Here is a 20479-nt window from a genome sequence, read left to right on the forward strand (position 1 = left end):
TGTAGAACTTCACTGTTAGGCCGGGAGAGTGGATAATCTGGTGATTGAGAGTTTGACTGAAATGGCCATGGAAATGGACAGGATAATAATGAGATCAAGCACCAAATGCTCAGTTCATCATCTTAAACATTTGGGTTTTTGAGTATTTTGCTCAAAAATGTCTATCAAAACAGGAATCACTGAGCGACAGAAATTTACCAACGAATGAGAAATACAGAGTTTGATTGCAACTAATTATTATCAACCCAATTTCAGTCTCAGCCTTTGTATCTTCTGAAATAGCCCAAAAAGGGAACTCACAGTTGTTCAGTCATTAGCTCCTTTGTTACTTGTGCACAATCAGACCTCAAGGAATTTTCGTTCAGTTCGGAGGCCTCTTCTGAATTACCAGTTCAGTAACAAAAACCATCATGATACCATTCCCCACCTTACACCTCAGAGCCAATTCTTTACAGATCTGCTAGCAAACAGCTAGAACCAATTTCTGACAAAAAAAGGCTTGAGATGCAGTGAGTAAACATTTTATGTTAAACATCTGGATGGCCAGGGCTAAAAACAGAACATTTCCTACATGTATGGTTGTTTGAGATCCCTAAAACATTTAAGTTGAGGCTTTTTATTTCAAGCTATAATATACAGTCTGATCATTGTCTTATGTAGGCCTGAAAGGGTTAATATCTGGAAGAGTTTGGTGAGCTCCCTATGTTATGGTGTCATAGAGTACCCATGAACACGAGCGAGAGAGAGCAAGCGTGAGCGCGTGTTAGGGAGATTGAGACAGTCACTCATGTACTTTGTACATGGTTTGTAGTGATGAAATAAATACCTTATTGCTTATTTTACCTGACTCCTGAGGTCGTTACTAGTTATGACCAAAAGACAAACTACCTACACTAGCCGCAGTGGTAGTAATAATCACTATCCTCAGATGGGCAAAACATTATTTCCTCGTAACATCTATTCTCATGATAGTGACCAGAACTGCTTACAACAGCAAAACCACGTTAATACTATGATTTGCTGACAGGTAATTTCATATTTCAAAAAGAAACAGAATGGAATCTAAAGCATTGATTCATTAAAATTGATCACAACTTGAAACAACAGCCATATGTAGATGATTCACAAAAATAAAGGCCATACTGAGCCTTCTGTTCACACAGCCACATATATACATGACACCAGTGCTCACTGGACTGATGTATAAATCTAAAAGTGTAAAAGCCATAAAGTTTAGAAAACTAGAGGTAATCAAAAATTTTTCCTGATTTAGTGGATGTAGTTCTAATTTTAGTCAAGGAAATCATCAGGATTCAATTTTCAAAAATACTGTATTATTTACAAGCACATTGAAAGAATGATTTTAACACTTACATTTCTGAGTTGGCATAATGGCAGTGTCAGTGTGGTATCATCCAAGAGGAAACTTCTATCCCTCACTTGCCCAAAACTTTCTCCGTCTTCCAATATAAAGCTTAAAAAATGACCAGATTGAAATTCAAAACCTTTATTCCAGAAGCAGGTATTAAAACAGAACATGATAGAAATGTTTTTCATCTCTGAAGACAAAAACAGTTGAAGTTTCAGAACATGAAAGAACATCATTCTTAAACATTTACTTTGTATCTCTCTTCACAGATGTGACCAGATTTGCTGAGTATTTCCAGCACTCAGTTTTCATTTCAGATTTCTAGCAGTTTGGAACTGTAGCATTTTGTTTAATTTCACAAGTCAGTCCAAAAGCAAGTTGGCAACATTTATTGGTTGATTTTAAAATACTCACAACTACTATAAATCTAAGTGGCTATAGACACAAGACAAGACAATAGGACCAGACCTGTTTGTTACTTACTCACTTGTCATGTATTCTTTGTCTAACAGGTTGGTCCTCTGACATTTCATTCAATAACACAATAGAAACTTAGGCATAATAGATATATTTTCATTTTTCATTCATAATTTGGCCCTGTGAAGTTTCAACTAAAGAATGGTCGATAAAACACTAGGCTCTTTGGTCTATCCTGACCAAAGATGGGTCTGGGAATTTATAGCATATAAACAATGAAGCAGAGTAGAGTACCAACGATTGACAAATCAGTGCTTTGAAGTCACGTGCTGCAATATTAAATTCTACACTCGCATCATGAAATTTACAATGGAAACTGCCTTGATAAGTATGATACATTGTCATTATACACTATTGCCAGTGGTAATGCAAGAACTCCTCTGTTGTTAGAACAGTGCACCCACAGCATAATAGATTTGCATGTGTTGTTGCCATTTTAAATGTGGACATAGGAATAACTAAAACAATTAAAAGGAAGGTTTTTAATAAACAATAAATTTCAATGTACTGAACTACATCCACAAGTTAGTTGAGTGTCCGAAGTCTTCTCAAATACGCTTTGATTTTCAGAATTTCAAACCTCAGAGGTATACCAGGAAAGAACATTAGTGTTATTATATCAACAATTCCAACTCAAGAGTGGAAGGAAACAAAATATCTTTTTGATATAATCATGCTGGCCAAATGATTTACCTCACCAGCAACCATCAGATCACTTTCTGAGACAGTATACACAGCCTTTACTATTTACCTCCTCCCTCCTCACTATCCAAGGCCCCAGATCCAGGTGAAGCAGTGATTTACCTGCACTTCACTCAATCTAGTGTCCTTCCAAGATAGCAGCAGAGCAACATGCGGGCTCCTCAGCCCAGGAGCCCAGAGCTCATCTACTCTGTCCACTTTACTTTTTATCCCCCTCTCTCTCTCCCCACAGATGCTATCAAGTTTCTCCAGCAGTTTCTGTTTTTATTTATTTCAGATCTTCTTTGTTTTATATCAGTATAAAAAAAGAGTGCTAAGCAGACAAACATGATGTAACTGGGTCTTAGAAGTTTGGAAGAGGTTTTTGACTTACTTTGACAATGTACAAATTGGAGGTTTGGAGCGAATGATTCCTTTGATTGTAAGTTCCTTCTCCAAGTCCCCTCCAGCCAGACACCACAGATAATAGACTTCATCAATAGATCTTTCTGAAAGATAATCTTCATCTGTGTGGAAAAAAAATGTCTTGGTAACACTGCACCTTTGGGAAATCTGGGTACTAAATATCTAATCAATTTGATGGCTTCATTTCCTATAGAGCTACCATGCACACTTATCACATGCTCAAATTTGCCAATGACAGAAGATATCAACAGTCTACAGAAACCGCTATAAAGGTTTTCACAATATCAAGAGTTGATCCTGACTCTGTACATGGGTTAAAAGGATGAAATTACAAGAACGTGGTGCACAAATTAAGTCTGTATTTCCTTTTTCATCAGTTACGATGATATTGGGATGCTTTGTGAGAAAGGGTGGTGGAAGCAGATTTAACTGTACCGTCCAAATGGGAACTGAATATTATATTAAAAGGAAACGTTTGAAAAAGTTATGAGGAAAGATCAGGGGAGTTTAATGACATGGATTACAATGAGCTGAACTGACCTCGTCCTAAGCTGATTCTATAACCAACATTTTCATTGCTTTCCATCTTGCATTTGATCAGATAGCTTGGATCAGCTAGCTTATCCTTTCACTCATTACAACTTAAAACAGTGCTGAGGATTAACTTCTGTGACTCCATTTTGTATTAGATACTTCCTTTTACCCCAGAACTGGTGACAAAGCGCTGAGACCAAAAACCTTTAACCTTATCTCCTACGCCATTGATACTGCAGACCTGCTAAACATTTCCACCATTTTCTGGTTTTATTTCAAATTGCCTCTGTACTGACAACAAAACTGAAATATGCAAGGAGACAAGTCTATTATGTGGATATTAAAATAGGGTAGATGTTTGAAATAAATACCTACCCTCAACATTTCATCTCCTTAATCATTACCCATCTTTGTTAGATTTGAGCATTTTTTGGCATTTAGAACTGAATATTCTCCTCGGCTACAAATGCTCAACAGTTTGGTTTGAGAATCACATTATATCTACCTTAAAGTTTTAAGCATGACCAGAAAACTTAGTCCAAACATAAATATGCTGATGAAAGAACAGCCCTGTTATTACCAACATTTTGAGTGCAGAGTGAAATAGTCTCCATTGCATTCTGCGTTGTACTTCGATGTGCAAACTAGCATGATCAGGTGATAGTCTCTTTGCTGCTCTAGCTCAATTTCCACAACACAATGAAAACATGGTCAGGTTTCAATGCTCAGTCAGGCAACTGGATCAGCATCACCAGGGATTCAACTTAACAGTACTTGTGTCAGGAAACCTAAACCGACATAACATGCACCTCAAAATGTGGAGCAATTACTCAGAAAAAGCTACTATCTCAAAAAGGTTTCCTTCAACAGAAAGCATCACTTAATGAACCTCAGAGTTACTGCACTGACATCATAGTTAGTGCTGTGCTACCCCAGTACAAAACTTCTATATTTTTTTCACATGTTTCTAATAAGCAGCCCAGATGAAATACAGCCATTATCTGCATCTCAATTCACATTTGTACAATATGGCCAACACAGAACTTTGGAATAAATCTCCCAAATACCTTTGTAGAACGTGCCCAGGTCCTCAGGAATGATTAAATCAGCACAACGCAGAGAGGATGTAAAGAGACCATCAGGTTTGCGGTACGGCTTGTACAAAGCAGAAACTTCAGCGAATACACTGTCTTGTAGCAGTTCAGCTGGAGTTGGCCTAATAGACAAACAGATTCCAAAACACATTGACATGCAACAGGAACAAAATTGTTATTGTAGACAGACATTCCAGAGAAGCGATACAATAAGTCATGCAACATATAAACTTTAAAAAGAACTTGGGTTGCTGCTACTTCATAACAGCATGTGGATTCAATGACTGGAATCCCTCTTGACACAGTTCACCACGCCAGAGAACTGCCAAGTGAAGGCAGGAGACTTGTTTCCCCAGTGCCCACAACCCCACCAAAGGAGAACAATCAAAATCCGAAGTCGTCATTACTCCAGGCTCCACATGTGGCTGCTTAGAGATACTGTAAAATGTTGAGAGGAAAGGGTGATTTGCAATTTAACTGATACTCAAATTAGTTAATACTATAAGAAACCATTTTACAAAGGTTGGGTACTTTCAAATCAGCTTTGCACTGGAATGTTCCACAGTAAGACTGTTCTTAATTTCCAGTCTTGCTAGCAAGGGATCAAAGACGTCTCCTGCAATAAGACAACTCTTGTCTATGACTGCAGGAAAGGCACATCATTGGGTAGAGTTCAGGGAATTTCATACTGCAACTAACTTCTCCGACTTGGGATGCTGGATATCCAAAGTGGAAAAATACCCACATTCCCGATAAACAAGTCACCCACCTTGATAAAAACGTTGGACTGCACAAGTGTACAAGCTCACAACAAATGAGGCTAATATAGTAGAAATGTCAGACTGGTTTTATTTTATCTTTGAGAGAAGTCATTTAGATTTGGCATTTGAAATTTGCTTTGAAGTTGCGAAATCACTCACCTTTTGGATGGGTGAAAGGTCAGGCATTTTTTCAACAGTGTTTGAACATCTTTGGGTAAGTCCTTTGAGAAGATGAAACAGCATTTATATTTATCGACAAGTGTGCAGAGGGCAAATCAACTTCACATTTGGAACAAAACAAATACTCTTTGTTTCATATATTTAGATGTGCTATCTCACCAATTGAAAATTTCAGGTCTATCTTCAAAATTCCTTGAGTATAGGTAGAGATGTTGGTCAGTCCCATGAGTAAGGTTGCCTTACAGTTTGATGTGTGCTGCTACAATGCAATGACCCTGGGGTATAACAATGAGTCCCTAATCAGTAATCAGTATTTAATCTGCAAGGGAATCATGGATTATGGGGAAAAGGCAGGAAAGTGGAATTGAGGGTTATTGGATTAGCCATGATCTCACTGAGCAGTGGGGTAGATTTGGTGGTCTGAATGAACTGCTTCTGCTCCTATGTCTTACAGTCTGATGTTCTAAACTGGGTATCAGCTGTATGCTCGTGCCTACATCTCCAATCCTTCAGTACGTAAATTGCTACCCTTCAGTAAATTTCAATTATTCTCATGACTCAACCTGAATCTCTAGAACGTTGGGAGTACCTAACAGACATGGGATTTTTACTCACAGAATCATTAAAAAAAATAGCTATAGAAAGAGCTGAGACCTTACTCAAGTGGTATTCATACCTGGGACAATGGTAGAAGATCACGAAGGTAAGGAAGTGGTGAATAGTTGGGATATTCTATAGAAAGATATCTATAGATGTGTATGGAAGAGTGGGGGGGGGGGGGAATGGAGAGTAATAATCATCAGGGCAATATTCAGAAGTGGCATAATGGCAGCAAGGAACGGGGAGAGAATATAAAATGAATAATAGGAGCAGACATAGTCCGTTTGAGCCCTCAAGCCATTATAAAAGATTTTGGCTCAACTACTCCAGGCCTCAACTCCTCTTTCTAGCCACTCTTCATAACCCTCAAATCCCTGAAGAATCCGAGAGGAGAGAAAAAACAGCAATGTTGCACTATGATATCCGGTCTTTCCATCACTTTATCACACTGTACAATGTAGTGATGACAATTAGAATCATTACAAAATACAATGTCAGTAAAGCTAACCATGGTAATCTCCAAGCAGCCATGCTCTTCTGATATCACAGTCAAGATATCATCCACACAACCTGCAAAACAAACCTGGAATAAGTACAAGATGGAGAAACTAAATCATTGACACACACTGTGATGAAAACAGTCTTACCTAGATTTAGGATAAATTTTAGCCGTTCAGAAATATCCACATTCTGGAGCAGTTTGTGACCCTGCACAAAATAAATATGCGTAGTCAGGTTTTTTTTCGTAAATGTGGTCTTATATCACAGTTATAATTGATTTGTTACATGCAATACATCTGGAAAGAAAAAGAGGTTGAATGAATAGTTTTGTTTTGTCTAACTTGAAAGTCCTGGCATGCTTGCTTTCATGTATTGCTTGCGTTTCACTACATATGGTTTGATTTCATTGGCAAAAGAAAGCAAGTTGCCAGGGGAAAATGATAGAAGCTAGTCTTTGATAGAAGCTAATATCCTTAATTGGATAGCCAGTAAGTGGCACATCCAACTTCATGCAAAGAAATGGAAGTGATATTACAAAAACTAATGCTTGTACACACTTGGAGTCAACATATTCAATTATTATGGAAAATGCAGCTTGTTAAGGTCATAACTGCAACTGTACCATTCCGTAGCTTCTTCACAGAGCCAGGAATAATTTCAGTGTTACAAGTTTACAAAGATGACTTTTAGTGTAGAGGAGTTTTGGGATTAACGATAAAAATGAAGATAGGATGCATGACATATGGATCTGGAACTCACACCTGGATCCTCACTGTTACCTGCTACACTACCATTGTTCTTATTGTACATGTGTAATCCAATGGGAGAGCAACTAGTGAAAGCTGCATTTGGAAAAGTATGTACATCCTCTTTTTAAGACTCGAGGGCCAGGGTAAATCTAGGGTGGCAATGCAGGAAGAAAAATGCCTTGACATGGCTAAGTGGTGAAGAAACAAAGCTTAGAAACAAGAGAGAGACAGTGATTAATGTATTGACAAACCTCACGCGCAACTGTCTTTGGCTGGTATACCACATGTGGTTAGAATGTACCCACCATGTCGTCATGAGTGTTCCCATCACTAATTTTCTATAATCTTTACCACATGCTCAGCTATTTTTTTTTGACAGAATAATCATCTCTGTTTTATGTCATTACAGTTTCTGACCGCAAGATGACATTTGTTTGGTTCCCTTTTCTATCATCGACATCCAATCAGTCAAGTCTGTAGCCATCAATACACAATGAGTCAATGAACCGAAGCTAACAAGGCAAGGAAGATGATTACAAGAACAGCCACATTTTTTTAGGAATTAAAGATGTAGACTTCTATTTCACAACTGGACCACTGGATACAGGGGATGATTCCTATACCTCGAGCTGAGAGATTAACATCCAGCACATGGAAAATAACACTTCTTTCAAATGTATCAAGTGCCACATCAAAAAAATGTATTCTCTTTGCTCCCTTGATAAAAGTTACAAACTGCATTGGCCAAACTAATTACATTTCTTAATTTTCAAGTAGAATCAGAGGTTAGGTCATACTCCTGATCAAGGAAGGAATGATGTGTATTTATACAACTCTTTCCACATAAGAACTTAAGAACTAGGAGCAGGAGTAGGTCATCTGGCTGCTCAAGCCTGCTCCGCCATTCAATAAGCTCATAGCTGATCTTATTGTGCACTCAGCTCCACTTACCTGCCTGCTCACCATAACCCTTAATTCTTTTACTGTTCCAAAATCTATCTTTGCCTTGAAAAGATCAGTCTTAAAAAGACATCTTCAGTATGCCCCGAAGCCAATGAGTTACTTTTGAAGAGTTCAGTTACCATCATTGTATAGCTGCTAATTAGCGCACTACCAAGTTTCCTAAAGAGTAATGAGGTAAATGACCAATTGGTTTATTGGTGTTACTCAGGAATATATAATTTGTACATGGGAAGAGCTATGTGGCCCAGATGGTGTCGATGCTTACACGGCCTGACATTAAATCAAGTCTAAGGGTGAAACACAAAAAGCTAGCAAGGAATCTCTTCCTCTGAGGCAGAACTGGTGGTGTGGGTCCCTTGGCGATTAAACAGTCCGACGCTCAAATCATTCCAAACACTGTCAGAAGGGGGGGCAGGTGGTCCTTGCTGCATTGGCAGCTGGGGAATGCTCAGATATTTGTATGCTCAATGTGCTGTTTCTGCTTGGGCTCCACTTGGCTTGTGGGAGACTCTCAATATGGTCAGCACCTTCACAAATAGTTCTTCTCCACCTTTGGAGAGTCTTGGGTTAGAGATCCCCAAAGGATACTGCAATTCCTATGCCCTCCTGGTAACTGTGAGCTATGAGGAGGCTTGAAGTAGAGAGCTCGATATGGAAGGGGTGTGTGAGGCTTGGGGATGAAGCTGATAATCAATGCCTCCATATTGAGGATGTTGGTGAAGTATAGTGAACCAATTCCAAAATCAGAAGGAAACCTCAATGTGGAGACTATTGACCTATTACTGTCCACCCAGAAAGGGTTCTGACAGAGAGTCCCTCTACAGTGTTATCTCTCATTCAAAAAGCCAACTGCCTCTACACCACCCTCCTCCCCAAACCTCCATTCCTTCTTACCCTGTATTTGTGCATTAGTGTCAACATCTGGGAAGCAAAGGATGGTATTCCCATTTAACTCAGTAGTACCCTGGCAGATAGCCTGGCTAGATCATTGCAGATCATCAAAGACCAAAAGCAGAGTGTGAGACTATCTGGAGGAATATCTCTGTTCAGTCCATGAGCATAACAGTGAGCTTTCTCTTGCTCCAAGTTGCTCCCACTCTGAACTCTCTGTCCACAGCCTGGTGCAATGTTCCAGTAAAATTCAATGCAAACTTGATGAATTCTACCTCATCTTTTGAATCAGTACTATGAATTCAATACTGAGTTCAACAATTTGTCATCACTTTGCCTCAATTCTTTATTAATTCATTCCTCTTATATCCAGTTAGTCCTACCTGATCTGGATACCTTTATCCATTATTATGTGGAAGGTCTGTTAATTCAATGGCTACATTGCAAGATACTAAATGGAGTGGGCTCAGTCCCTGTACCAGCTACAGGTAGTTCATGAAGACCTGCCTTTTTTCTTGCTCTGTGCTTGCAGAATGGTGCTCACCACCCCCCCCTCCAACTTCAATGTACAACTAACTAGCTAACTATCTCTCTCTAATGGAGACTGAAGTGCCTCTGGTTCTTTCTGGACTATGGCTAATTACCCATTGCCTATAACATATTTTGTTACTTAATTTTTCATGCCTTTCAATCTTTCACAGACATATCTGAAATAACTCCATGAAGACTGGCATCCCATCACCAAATCACCTTTTATTTACAGATGCTTAGTACATGACACTGACTTAGCTAGCTCAGAGCTGGCTCCGAGAGTGAGCAGAACCCCTGACACGCCTCTTTATATCTGTCAGCCAGGGCTCCCTGATTGAACCAGATTAACAACCCCAATCAGGGAACTCATATTCTATGCAATCCATCTGGCTGACATCTCTCCAATCATTATGCTATTCTTTTGCTGTTCCCACTCTCCCCTTCACTTTCTCTCTCAAATCCATTTGTATTTGCTATCCTTTCATCGTTCTGCTGACAGGTCATCGCTGACCTAAAACAATCGGTTGGTTTCTCTCCATTGCCGCTACTTGACATTCAGACTCTTTTCAGCATTTGTTGTTTTTCTTTCAAATTAGTGATTCCAATTAGTGATTATCCCTTCCTGCTAACACAGAGTACTGGATCTACTGAGGGCTGAGGTGCTCATAGGTTGAAGGAGAGCTTCCAAGTCTATTTTATGATGGTTAGAGGGACAATGGATACTTTGAGTACATTTCTCCTCTTCTTTCATAAACAAAAAAAAGGTTAGTATGGAGAAAATTTGTACAAACTCCCTTCCAGAATAAGCACCAGGATACTGCATGTAATTTTATGCCTTTGTCGGATTGAAGGACCAATTAGGTCTAAAATGTTTCTATTTAAGGAAAAAACAATCCACATCATCAAAGCTCTTTCCATCACAGCCTGCTGTTAGTTCAAGCAAAAATAAAGGAGCTGATTCTGCAACGTACCACACAAAGTTCCAAGAGTATGACACCGAGAGACCACACGTCGACCTTAGGACCCGAAGGTGATGACCTGTCGCTCTGATTGTGATCAGTGGACTTGACCAGGCCCTGAGCAATGACCTCAGGTGCCAAATATGAAGGGTACCTAAACACAACCCATAAATACACATTAACCAACAGCAAGCCTGAAGGCAATAAAAGTGTTTCTTTTGAGTAGATTCAAACAGCTGCTTTTTTTTTTAAAGTTTTAGCGGCTCATTAAGTTATTTCTAATGGTCTACAAGCTACCCAATTTCTCTGCATCTTTTATACCGATACTTACTCTGAGGTAATCATTTCTAAGTAGATCGGCTTTCCTTTAGTCTGCCTTGACCAGATGTTCAATGATAGCCTTAAACCAGATATTCTGCAGTGATAAAAACACTGAGAGGAGCTGGCACAGATTCAGGCACTCACTCAGGCTCTGCAGACAGGTGCAATCAAGTTTTACAACAGTTTGCTTGTGGATATATACTAGTTGCCTGCCTTCGCCCGCCAGCTGCTGCTAACATATTCTTCGAAGCTTTTCTCAATGTATTTAAAAAGAGATATGCCTTCATTCAGCACTTTTCACAGCCTCAAGACATCACAAAGCATTTCACAGGTAGTTAGGTTGTAAAGGATCACATATCTTGCTGTTTTATATTGTAAACTGAAATGCAGGTTGCTCTGTAATGTTGCTGAAACATCAGAAGAGTTTTGCAACTTGCCGTGCAAGGCAATATTGTTTTGAGACAGAGTGGCACTAAGAGTCTTTGTGCTGAAGTAAAACTGCCTGACAACAGCCCTCCAACTGGGTGAGCTACAGTTTGTTAGAATGCAGTTAAGTGCAGGGCAGCCAGACACCACCACAACCAGTAATGTGAATACTTAGGAGGCTTAGGGTGACCTTATGGAGGTTTATGAAATCATGAGGGGCATAGATAGGGTGAACAATCCAGATCTTTTCCCCAGCATTCAGGAGTCCAAAACTTGAGGCTTATGTTTAAAGTGAGGGGGGAGAGATTTAAAAGGAACCTGAAAAGTAACTGTTTCACAGAAGGTGCTGTGCATATGGAATGAGCTGTAAGGGAAAGTGGAGGAGGTGAATACAATTATAACATTTAAAAGACATTTGGGCAAGTACACAGATAGCAGAAGCTTAGAGGGATATAGGCCAAAAGCAGGAAAATGGGATTAGTTCAGTTGAGAAAACCTGGTCGGCATGGACATGTTGGGCTGAAGAGCTTGTTTCTGTGCTGTATGACTCTGTCTCTCCCTCTCCATCCCAGCTTGGGTGATAAACTGAGAAACCAGGCAAGCTAAAAGTAAATCGTTCTAAAAGGAAATAACCTACATCCACCTGATCAAGTATCAATGCAAACAACCATCATGGTTATATAGATAATAGTGTTTTATACTGTGAAATCAAAAGGAATTGAGAGAGGTAATTTAGCCCACCACTGAGATGTGGATTTTTGATCTCCAGAATTCTACGCCCTGTCTACATTTTTTCTATGCGTAACATTGTGTCAAACCATCTGTTTTATTTTGTCTGCAGTTGAGATTTTATGCGTGCGTGTGCGTGTGCGTATATTTGGGTGTTTTGAAGGGATAAAGTTAAAGTCACATAGTGGTAGATTATGAAGCCTTTCTTTACTCTGCCATGTGTTAAAGTTAAATTGTTACAATAAATATAGTTATTTTCTATTAATGATAAAACCTGGTGCAATTTACTTGAGTGGCGATAAACAGTCAGGCAAATTGGTGGTTTATTTGGAACTTGGCTTGGGGAACAATGAGACATGATTATACGTGTACTTTTCCCAGTTAAGTTATACTAAGGTTCTTCATAGCACAGTCACTGTCATAATGTAGGCAGCAAATTTGTACACTGTAAGCTCCCACAAATCAGATGACAGCCCAGATTGTCAGTGGCAAAAGCGCGAGTAAAAGTGTGCCTTTATATTTGCTTGCTGCTGCTGTTGGGACTCTCAGAGCAGACGATCATAGCAGAGATCCAAACACAGGTGAGGAGAGGGAGCAGTGAAATCACCAGTTGGGGTTAATCCCCTGAAGTGGAGCATGCTGGCTGTGTTATGGTGAGTTTTCTTTTCAACAATATTTAAAGAGGTCTTGAACGTTGAAAAGAACTTGAATTGTTGTTAAGTTTGTGGTCAGCGTGGGGTGAGGATGGGATGAAGGAGAATGGGTACTGCCAGAGATGGGGTGCGCTGTCAGGGCAGAGGTTAGCAGTATCAGGCCAGTAACACAGTATGAGCAATGTCAGGGTTGGTGGTGGGAGTGGGAAGAGAAATAGGTGTTTTATTCTCAAGTTTACATTTGAAAAAGACATTTCCTGTTCAGTACAGTTCCTGCTGTTCATCATTGTCAATGAAGGTACTGGTTCCATGATTAACAACTGGAGAATCCAACAGCAGATATCTTCAGCAGGTTCCCTGATGCTCAGGTCAGTGTTGGAGTCATCCTTGGAGGAGTTGAGCCAGTATATCTTGGCTCACTGGGTTCAAACTTTCTCGGTAGTTCCCAAGCATATGGGCATTTGCCAAGCTGCCACTGGAAGATTTGGTCTGACCAGTTTAGAAGGATCTCTATTGGGAGAAAGTGAGGATTGCAGATGCTGGAGATCAGAGTCAAAAGATGTGGTGCTGGAAAAGCTGGTCAGGCAGCATTGAGGAGCAGGAGAGATGATGTTTAAACTTAAGTTCTTCATCAGGAATGAGGGGATGGCCCAAGAGGGCTGAGAGATAAATGGTGTGAGAGGGATGGATGCTGGTAGGTAGGTAGTTGGGAATGCAATAGGTAGATGAAGGTGAGGGGTGATAGTGATAGGTTGGAGCGGAGGGTGGAGCAGATAGGTGGGAATGGACAGGTGGGACAGTTCAAGAGGGTGGGGCCGAGTTGGAAGGTTGGATCTGGGATAAAGTGGGGAAAGGAGAAATGAGGTGTTGGGTGGCTAGAGTTTAGTGGTGGAGGAGGCCTAGTACTGGCATGTCCTTGGTGGAATGGGACGTGGAGTTAAAGTATTGGCCACAGGCCGGTGGGGTTGTTTAGTGTGTGTGTCCTAGAGATGTATTCTGAAACATTCCACAAGTTGGCATCCTGTCTCCCCAATGTAGAGGAGAACACATCAAGGGCAATGGACACAGTCGATGACATTTGTGGAGGTCCATGTCTGACAGACCTGTACTTCCACACGTCATCTATTGTGTCCTGGACCTCTAGCCACCCAATGCCTGAAGGAAGAACATCTCATCTTCTGCCTTGGGACCTTTCAACCATACAGGATCAATGGGGGTCAATTTCACCAGTTTCCTCATTTCCCCTCCCCCCACCTAATCCCAGATCCGACTTTACAACTTAGCACCGTACTCTTAAACTGTCCTATCTGTTCATCTTCCTTCCCATCTATCCATTCCAACCTATCACCATCACCCCCCAATCTTCATGTACCTATCGCATTCCCAGTTCCACCTCCACCTCCCCCTCCCCCTCCCCCCTATTTATATCTCAGCCCCCTTAGGCTGTCCCTCATTCCCGATGAAGAGCTCATGCTCAAAACATTGACTCTCCTGCTCCTCGGATGCTGCCTGACTGGCTGTGCTTTTCCAGCAGCACACTTTTTGACAGGGATCTCTATTGGTCATGATGCTGGGGAGAATTCACCTGCACTGCCTTGAAATAGCATTATGAGATCTTTTCCTTCTATGGGAGAAGGGAGGTGGAGTCGTGGTTAGATGTCTTGACCAAAAGACGATGTCTTGGACATTGCAGCCCACCCTGAGTATTGCATTGGATTGTCAGCCTGGGTTGAGTTCAACAAAGGGATTCTTGACTCCACAACCTTCAGAATCAAAGTGCCTTAATTCTTCCCATTTTCAAAAAGCAAAGAAGTAAAATTTAACACCAACTGCCCCAAATACAGACAGACATACTCATAACAGCAGTCACGTTCAAATCCTTCTGATTTCTAGTTGGATTCTTACCCAATAGGGAAGTCAACATCAGCATTGTGACCAGTCATGTGATACAGTCCAAACTTCGCCAACTTAACATGACCCTGTTATCATTTAAAAAAAAGTACAAATATGTTAAACTGAAGTGGCTTTGCCAGGAATATAAGTCAGAGCATCTCTGAATTCAGAAGAAACCAAAGCACTCACTCTTCCCACTTGTCTTATAAGCTGCCTATTGTTGGATATGACTCGGGATCAACCAGGTCATCCCATTTATGACATGGAATTATTCAACACTATTGACTGACATTGCTTTCTGCATTATATCATACACTAATGTTTATCCCGTGCAGTGTAGAACAGCAGAGAAATATAACACACCTCTAAAGTCTGTCTTTCACTCTCATAGGGAATCAAAGCTGCTTATTCAGTTATGGACCAGACCAGATCCCCTCAAAATATATCAAGAAGGTAGCCTAGACTCTAACTTTTTCTTAAGTAAATGCGAGGTGCTGTGTTCCAGATGCAATTCGATTGGTCAACCTACTCGACATTAAGCAAAACATAATTTATTCAAATATTATAGTTAAAATACAACAAAAGGAGGAACTTGGGAAATAACTTAACTCCATTGGAAAATTTAACAGAATAAGTAGATTATTTTACTATTAAACAGTAACTGTTCCAATATAGTAACATTGCATATACACACCTGTGACAAAAAGGCTAATTCAGAAAACAGAAAGTCTCACATGCAGTTCTCCAATCCAGGAATAGAGAACACCAAAAGACAATTCTGAGACAAACGTCAGAGACAGAGTATGTAACAGCTGGGAGAGATTCACTGCATTTAAACCCTGTTGAGACCCCAGCAACAATGGCCGAAAGTTAACTAAAATCCTAGATCTGTGGGAGCTTGACCACACCCACTCAGGCTGATTCTATTGTTCCAACCTTTTAAAAACACTCCAAGGCCTCTCAAATTGCTTATCTTCTCATAGAATGCTCGACACCTGTCTCCAGATCTCTCTCTAAAATAAACCAGGGCAAAACACACCTCTTTAAGCCTCAGTATGTCACAGCCCTTCACTGGGCTCAGTACAGAATCTGCCAGGAACACAGGAGTAAGATTCACACAAAAACAAATGAACTCCATCAAATGAAGATGTCAGTCAATGGAACAGTGTGCATCATTTGCTACAATCCAACTGAAGAACACCATTATCTTTAAAATGTGGAACAGAGTAGCTACTTATCCAAACCTTGCATACTGACCTCATTAACCATCATTGGCTGCTTCACATCTCATCGCTCAGTCTCACACCATTCTGGGCCCTGATCTGTAGCACCCCAGCAACTAAGAACCTAGTACCAATTGTCAGGGTACTGTAGGACCTGTTATCCAGCTTTGCATAGTTCCAGAAATGACTCGAGTTTAGGCTACTCCAAGATCTGCTGAGCAGCTACAGATAGTCACAGGATCTTGCTTATTAGCCTGGGGCTATGACAAACCTTTGAGGTAAAAACAATGACTGCAGATGCTGGAAACCAGATTCTGGATTAGTGGTGCTGGAAGAGCACAGCAGTTCAGGCAGCATCCAAAGAGCAGAGAAATCGACGTTTTGGGCAAAAGCCCTTCATCTGGAATAAAGGCAGTGAGCCTGAAGCGTGGAGAGATAAGCTGGAGGAGGGTGGGGGAGGGGAGAAAGTAGCATACATTACAATGGGTGAGTGGGGGAGGGGCTGAAGGTGATAGGTCAGGGAGGAGAGGGTGGAGTGCATAGGTGGAAAAGGAGATAGGCAGGTAGGACAAGTCCGGACAAGTCATGGGGACAGTGCTGAGCTGGAAGTTTGGAACTAGGGTGAGGAAACTGTTGAAGTCCACATTGATACCCTGGGGTTGAAGTGTTCTGAGGTGGAAGATGAGGCGTTCTTCCTCCAGGCGTCTGGTGGTGAGGGAGCGGCGGTGAAGGAGGCCCAGGACCTCCATGTCCTCGGCAGAGTGGGGGGGGGAAAGAGTTGAAATGTTGGGCCACAGGGCGGTGTGGTTGATTGGTGCGGGTGTCCTGGAGATGTTCCTTAAAGCGCTCTGCTAGGAGGCGCCCAGTCTCCCCAATGTAGAGGAGACTGCATCAGGAGCAACTGATACAATAAATGATATTAGTGGATGTGCAGGTAAAACCTTGATGGATGTGGAAGGCTCCTTTAGGGCCTTGGATAGAGGTGAGGAAGGTGTCTTGGAGGAGGTGGAGGGTGTGGGTGGTGTCTTGAACGTATGTGGGGAGGTCCTGGACTCGGGGGGAAAGGACAGTGTCGAGGTAGGTAGAGATGAGTTGAGTGGGGCAGGAGCATGCTGAGACAATGGGTCGGCCAGGGTGGTCAGGCTTGTGGACCTTGGGAAGGCGGTCTCCTTGGGGAGACTGACCGCCTCCTAGCGGAGCGCTTTAGGGAACACCTCCGGGACACCCGCACCAATCAACTCCCCCTCCCACTCTGCCGAGGACATGGAGGTCCTGGGCCTCCTTCACCGCCGCTCCCTCACCACCAGACGCCTGGAGGAAGAACGCCTCATCTTCCACCTCAGAACACTTCAACCCCAGGGCATCAATGTGGACTTCAACAGTTTCCTCATTTCCCCTTCCCCCACCTCACCCTAGTTCTAAACTTCCAGCTCAGCACTGTCCCCATGACTTGCCCGGACTTGTCCTACCTGCCTATCTCCTTTTCCACCTATCCACTCCACCCTCTCCTCCTTGACCTATCACCTTCTTCCTTTCCTTCCCCCACTCACCCATTGTACTCTATGCTACTTTCTCCCCACCCCCACCCTCCTCTAGCTTATCTCTCCATGCTTTAGGCTCTCTGCCTGTATTCCAGATGAAGGGCTTTTGCCCGAAACGTCGATTTCGCTGCTCCTTGGATGCTGCCTGAACTGCTGTGCTCTTCCAGCACCACTAATACAGAATATGACAAATCTTTGGGCAGTCCTGGAAGCTAGTCCTTAGTCTATGATCCACCAGAACCTGCAGTCCAGCCTTGAGACATAGGCAATCCTGCAATGTTATTTTCATTACAGGATGAAAATAACAGGTATACATTCTTTTTTACTCATTTACAGGATGAGGGTATCGCTGGCTGGGTCAGCATTTATTATCCATCTCTAATTGCCCAGAGGGCAGTTAAGGGTCAACCACATTGCTATGGGTCTGAAGTTGGGTGTAGGCGAGACCAGGTACAGATGCCAGTTTCCTTCCCCAAGAGGCATTAGTGAACCACACCGGTTTTTCTGACAATCAACAATGGAGTCATGGTCATCAATTTTTTTTTTATTGAATTCACAATCCACCATCTGCCATGATGGGATTCAAATATTATCTGGGTCTCTGGATTAACAGTGCATCAATAATTTCACAAGGCCATTGCCTCCCCAGACATACATTCGTAAATGTGGCTTGTCACTATTACCAAGCATTTAAAATATTTTCTTTAAATTAACGGCTGCTGTGACAAATTTCGAATTCATACATTCTATATAAAGTGAGAAAAGTAAATTCCCTTACCTCACAATTCAGGAGAATATTGTGTGGTGCAAGTGCTTGATGAACCATGCTGTGTTTGTTCATGTATTCCAGCCCTTCTAACACCTCAAAAGCGATTTGGAGCACCCTTCCAGGACTGAAAGATATTTAGGGGAAAAAAAAAGTTAAAAGTAGTTATTTGAAATATACTAGTTCCCCAGTTTTTAAGTTAAATTTATAAATTTTCCATTGGATAATACCCACCTCCTAGTTGTCGCTCACTACCCCTTCTCAAGGGCAATGAGAATGGGCAGTAAGTGCTGGGATAGTCAGTGATACCTATGTCTCATGAGTGAATTAAAAACAAATGGAGGAGTGGCAACAATCTCTGCCAGCAGGACTGTAGCAGAGATGATGCTTTATTCCAGTGTCTGCAAGGGGGGAACACTTAAGGTTCTTCAATGTAACAGGACAAGTATTTAGATTGCTTTACCACAGATGCTGAATTTATCAAGATAATTAACTTGAAGTCTCTCTCACTTCCCAATGTCTCTTAAACTACTTTAAGATGATGTAATTATCTTTCTGTCAGCTACTTCAACTGCAATGTTACGTTAGAAGTTACTGGCAATGATAGGCCATTATGTTTAATGGGTGGAATGAACTAAACAGTGTCTACTTATGGATACATCTAGAACAATGGGGCATAAATATATAAAGTTGTCACCAACAGTTTAAGGTCAATTTATTTACTCCGAGAGTTGTGAGAGTTTATCCCATAGTGGGTACTGATACACTCATGGCAATGAAGTGAACAAAGGGAGGGATTGTCAGGATGGGAACAGACAATATTAATGGATGGAGGCAAAAACAGAAATTTTCCTGGAAAAACTCAGCATCTGCAGAGAAAAAACACTGAGTTAATATTTTGGGTCCAGTGACCCTTTTTCAGAATTGATGAATGAAGGACTGTTAGGGTATAAAGTCAAAGAGTGTGGTGCTGGAAAAGCATCTGATGAAGGGCTTATGCCCAAAACATCGATTCGCTTGGTCCTCGGATACTGCCTGACCGGCTGTGCTTTTCCAGCACCACATTCTTCGACTCTGATCCACAGCATCTGCAGTCTTTACTTTCCTCTGTTTGGCTATGAACACTAGCACCAAGATCTTGGGCCAAGCGGTCTGTTTCTGCACTATTGGCTCTACAGAAATTGCTAAATTAACCAAAACATGGTGAAAGCTTTGCATGCCAGCCTGGTAAATAATATTATATGTAACATGTACTCCCTCTGTATTTCCACACAGGAATTGTATACTGTCATGTTTTTGTTTGTGTGGCTAGGTCAATGCAGTGGATTGGAGCAGGATTTTCTTTTTACTTTTGATTTGATTCCAGACATGACAGAGTAAAGCTTTCCACCCTATCTGGTTCTCCATGCCTTGCTTGTTAATCTCAGCTCCATTTCTGGTGTGACCAACCACATAAAGCTTCCTAAAATTTGAGAAAGTGTTAGTGTTAGCGTGTTCCAAAGTGACCACAGATCGGAATGATGAACAAAATGGCAATGTCACACTGATACAAGGGTTTGCTTGAGCTATGAAGCCTGAATAGGGAGTGATAACATGGTTCAGGGTCCTCAATCTTACACTGGTGTAGGAAGTAGTAACGCTTGACCATTGTCCAAGCTGGAATATTTCTCAAATTCTTGAACGCCATGGAAAAAAGACACATATATCCAACACAAAACTATTTGCCTCGGGAAACATTACATGATTGGGGAAAATACGAAGCAGATTTCCCCAATCCAATCCTTTGGTTCTAGACGTAATAATATACCAGCCATGACATCAGGAAAAAAAACTCACTGCATATAAAACTTAAAGTCAGGATAATGATCAGCCTTGTTTCATATACAGAGTGTCAAGTACTCAACCACCCATTTTGACACTGAGAAATTACAAGCCACATTATAAAACCAGTTGTAGAGTTATACAGCATGGAAACAGACATTTTGTCCAACCAGCCCATGCCAACCATGTTCCCAAACTAAACCAGTCCCACCTGCCTGTATTTGGCAAATATCCCTCCAAGCCTTTCCTAGTCATGAACTTATCCAAATGTATTTTAAACATTGTAACTGCACTGGCATCCAGCACCTCCTCTGGTAGCTCATTCCACACATGAACCTCTCTGTGTGTAAAAACGTTGCCCTTGTATCGTTTTTAAATTATTCTCCTCTC

General features: G+C 41.4%; 1 protein-coding gene across 3 annotated transcripts in view; it reads right to left on the reverse strand.

Annotated features, from left to right (window-relative positions):
• tbck (TBC1 domain containing kinase) overlaps window positions 1-20479 on the reverse strand; it is a 195960-nt gene that overhangs the window by 141345 nt on the left and 34136 nt on the right. For all 3 annotated transcript variants that reach the window (XM_072583896.1, XM_072583894.1, XM_072583895.1), the window contains 9 exons: window positions 18281-18395; window positions 14751-14824; window positions 10729-10870; window positions 6770-6830; window positions 6631-6692; window positions 5502-5563; window positions 4555-4703; window positions 2922-3054; window positions 1375-1474 (listed from right to left, as the gene is read on the reverse strand). In XM_072583896.1, coding sequence (XP_072439997.1) covers window positions 1375-1474; window positions 2922-3054; window positions 4555-4703; window positions 5502-5563; window positions 6631-6692; window positions 6770-6830; window positions 10729-10870; window positions 14751-14824; window positions 18281-18343 — 846 coding nt within the window. In that variant the 5' untranslated portion in view covers window positions 18344-18395. The remainder of the gene's footprint in view (window positions 1-1374; window positions 1475-2921; window positions 3055-4554; window positions 4704-5501; window positions 5564-6630; window positions 6693-6769; window positions 6831-10728; window positions 10871-14750; window positions 14825-18280; window positions 18396-20479) is intronic.

The sequence above is a fragment of the Chiloscyllium punctatum genome, chromosome 14, assembly GCF_047496795.1.
Source record: "Chiloscyllium punctatum isolate Juve2018m chromosome 14, sChiPun1.3, whole genome shotgun sequence".
NCBI classification, from domain to species: domain Eukaryota; kingdom Metazoa; phylum Chordata; class Chondrichthyes; order Orectolobiformes; family Hemiscylliidae; genus Chiloscyllium; species Chiloscyllium punctatum.